The 1,485-nt window shown below is 40.3% G+C and overlaps 1 protein-coding gene across 1 annotated transcript; it reads right to left on the bottom strand.

The window, feature by feature from the left end:
• Window positions 1–765: 765 nt before the first annotated feature.
• On the bottom strand, window positions 766–1,152 carry LOC117168636 (histone H2B-like). The gene has a single exon (XM_033354323.1). It carries the CDS (start codon window positions 1,150–1,152, stop codon window positions 781–783), a length of 372 nt encoding a protein of 123 aa, XP_033210214.1. The 3' UTR covers window positions 766–780.
• Between the last annotated feature and the right edge of the window lie 333 nt (window positions 1,153–1,485).

Raw genomic sequence — 1,485 nt, 5'->3', positions numbered from 1 at the left:
TAACTAACAGAACACTCGAAACTTATTTCATTCACAAAATTATCTAAACTCCTCAACAGAGGATTACCGTCATAAGACAGATTAGCTGTCAGGTGTTTATGGCATGGCACGAGGGACGTTGCCCTAAAGTTTTCGAGTTGAGGCCCGAGAGGTGGGACAAACCTCAGGTCCGAGGATTCGCAACGCGAACAAAAGGACGACGGCAAAGGCACGACGCGATGGAAAGATAAAAAATCTCAAGTCAGTGAATGATTTTATATTTTTTAATTGTTGGGTTCATCTCAATCCCTAAATAGGAATAATTTTTGAAAATCTTGAAAAAACGAAGAGTGATGCTCATTTTGGTTTTGAATGAAGAGTAATTTGATAACTAACATATATTTATCTTTTTTCCCTAGATAGCATGCAGTGTTATCATTCTTTCTGAAACTATTTTATTCCAGAAACTGGTTCTCCCTTTCAACGTGTAACTGCCCAAAATTGTTGTTACCAATTTTATTGATATATTATTTTTTGCTATACAGCATCAACTGAAAAAGTTAAGGGAAATCCAACCTTGGCAATACGTAAAATAAAAATATCGTGCTATAATCAGTATTTACAATAGTTATTCTTAAGTTTTCCATTACAGCGTCATATCCAAATTTCACTGTATATAACGAGTGCGTAACAAAATTAATCAAATAGCATGAAATTTGAACAAGAAATGGCTCCTCCGTTAAAAAATGTGTTGGCCCTGAAAAGGGCCGATTTTTTGGTTCAGAAAAATGTTAACAACATTTATTTAGAGCTGGTGTACTTGGTTACAGCCTTCGTGCCTTCAGAGACAGCGTGCTTGGCTAGTTCACCAGGAAGAATAAGTCTCACAGCAGTCTGGATCTCCCGAGATGTGATTGTGGACCTCTTGTTGTAATGAGCCAAACGGGAAGATTCAGCGGCAATGCGTTCGAAGAGATCGTTAACGAAGCTGTTCATGATGCTCATTGCCTTGCTGGAGACGCCAGTATCAGGGTGAACCTGTTTCAAGACTTTGTAGATGTAGATAGCGTAGCTTTCCTTCCTCTTACGCTTCTTCTTCTTGTCAGTCTTAGCAACATTTTTCTGGGCTTTGCCAGCCTTCTTCACTGCTTTACCACTAGCTTTAGGGGCCATTATGACAGAACGAAAATTCAGGGCGAATTGTTGGCTCGTCTCTAAAGCCGTCTACTTAAAAGCCACACGGTGGGGAAGGCGATTCAATTGTCGCAGACTGGAGTGGGGATGATGCAAGATCGGTGCATCGGGTAGGCAGAAGCAATCATAACCTGTTTCTCCCCACTTTGTTCAGCGCTTCCTTCGTGCGCCGTATCCTCACCATAGTGCGTAAAACGTGAATTTAAAAATTTTTTGGTCATTGCGTTGATCGAGTTTGTCGTGAGAATTTCGTAAGCGTAAAAATCATTTTAAAATGTCTGGTCGTGGAAAAGGTCGTGCAAAGGGTGGCAA

Source organism: Belonocnema kinseyi, chromosome 1, assembly GCF_010883055.1.
Source record: "Belonocnema kinseyi isolate 2016_QV_RU_SX_M_011 chromosome 1, B_treatae_v1, whole genome shotgun sequence".
NCBI classification, from domain to species: Eukaryota; Metazoa; Arthropoda; class Insecta; order Hymenoptera; family Cynipidae; genus Belonocnema; species Belonocnema kinseyi.
This window is presented reverse-complemented; position numbering and strand designations above follow the sequence as displayed.